Raw genomic sequence first — 859 nt, forward strand, 5'->3', positions numbered from 1 at the left:
CAGGCTCTCTGCCTGTATGTTGGAGTTTACCCCAGTGGACGAAAGGGTTGCGTCCCTGCGCCTTCGGGTCGGGGATCGGGTTCTGACTGTTGTCGGTGCCTATGCACCGAACAGCAGTTCAGACTACCCGCCTTTTTTGGAGTCCTTGGGAAAGGTGCTGGAAAGTGCCCCAAAAGGGGACTCCATTGTCCTATTGGGAGACTTCAACACTCACGTGGGCAATGACAGCGTGACCTGGAAGGGTGTGGTGGGGAGGAACTGCCTGCCCGATCTGAACCCAAGCGGCGTTCAATTATTGGACTTCTGTGCTAGTCACAGCTTGGCCATAACTAACACCATGTTCAAGCATAAGGACATCCATAGGTGCACATGGCACCAGGACACCCTAGGTCGCCGGTCTATGATCGACTTTGTAGTCGTATCATCAGACCGGCCGCATGTTTTGGACACTCGGGTGAAGAGAGGAGCAGAGTTGTCAACCGACCACCACCTGTTGATGAGTTGGATCAGATGGCGGGAGAAGACGCCGTGCAGACTTGGCAGGCCCAAACGGGTTGTGAGGGTTTGCTGGGAAGATGCGTATAATGGAGGCAACCGTTGACCGCCTCAAATTGGGCTGCCCTCTTTCACCAGCCTCTCTTAGTGAAAGACCGTGGTTGATTACATGGTCAATGATAGTGGCACGAATTTCATCACTGACTACTGTTCTTGCAGCCCTTGGAATGCCACCACCATGCATTCTTACACCTTTACCATGCCCTCTCCTTGGGCCTGCTCTTCTCCCTGGCCCTGCTCCTCTCACTGCTCCTGCACCTCTCACTGCTCCTGCACCTCTCACTGCTCCTGCTCCTCTCACTGC

At 54.6% G+C, this 859-nt stretch overlaps 1 protein-coding gene across 1 annotated transcript in view; it reads left to right on the top strand.

The window, feature by feature from the left end:
• LOC147817890 (protein CFDP2-like) overlaps positions 1 to 601 on the top strand; it is a 3,464-nt gene extending 2,863 nt beyond the window's left edge. Inside the window, exon 2 of the mRNA XM_087179678.1 lies at positions 26 to 601. Coding sequence (XP_087035804.1) covers positions 26 to 601 — 576 coding nt within the window. The remainder of the gene's footprint in view (positions 1 to 25) is intronic.
• Positions 602 to 859: the final 258 nt, after the last annotated feature.

Source organism: Seriola lalandi, unplaced genomic scaffold (genome assembly GCF_002814215.2).
Source record: "Seriola lalandi dorsalis isolate HSWRI2012SDOR001 ecotype SW California unplaced genomic scaffold, Sedor1 jcf7180002054861, whole genome shotgun sequence".
NCBI classification, from domain to species: Eukaryota; Metazoa; Chordata; class Actinopteri; order Carangiformes; family Carangidae; genus Seriola; species Seriola lalandi.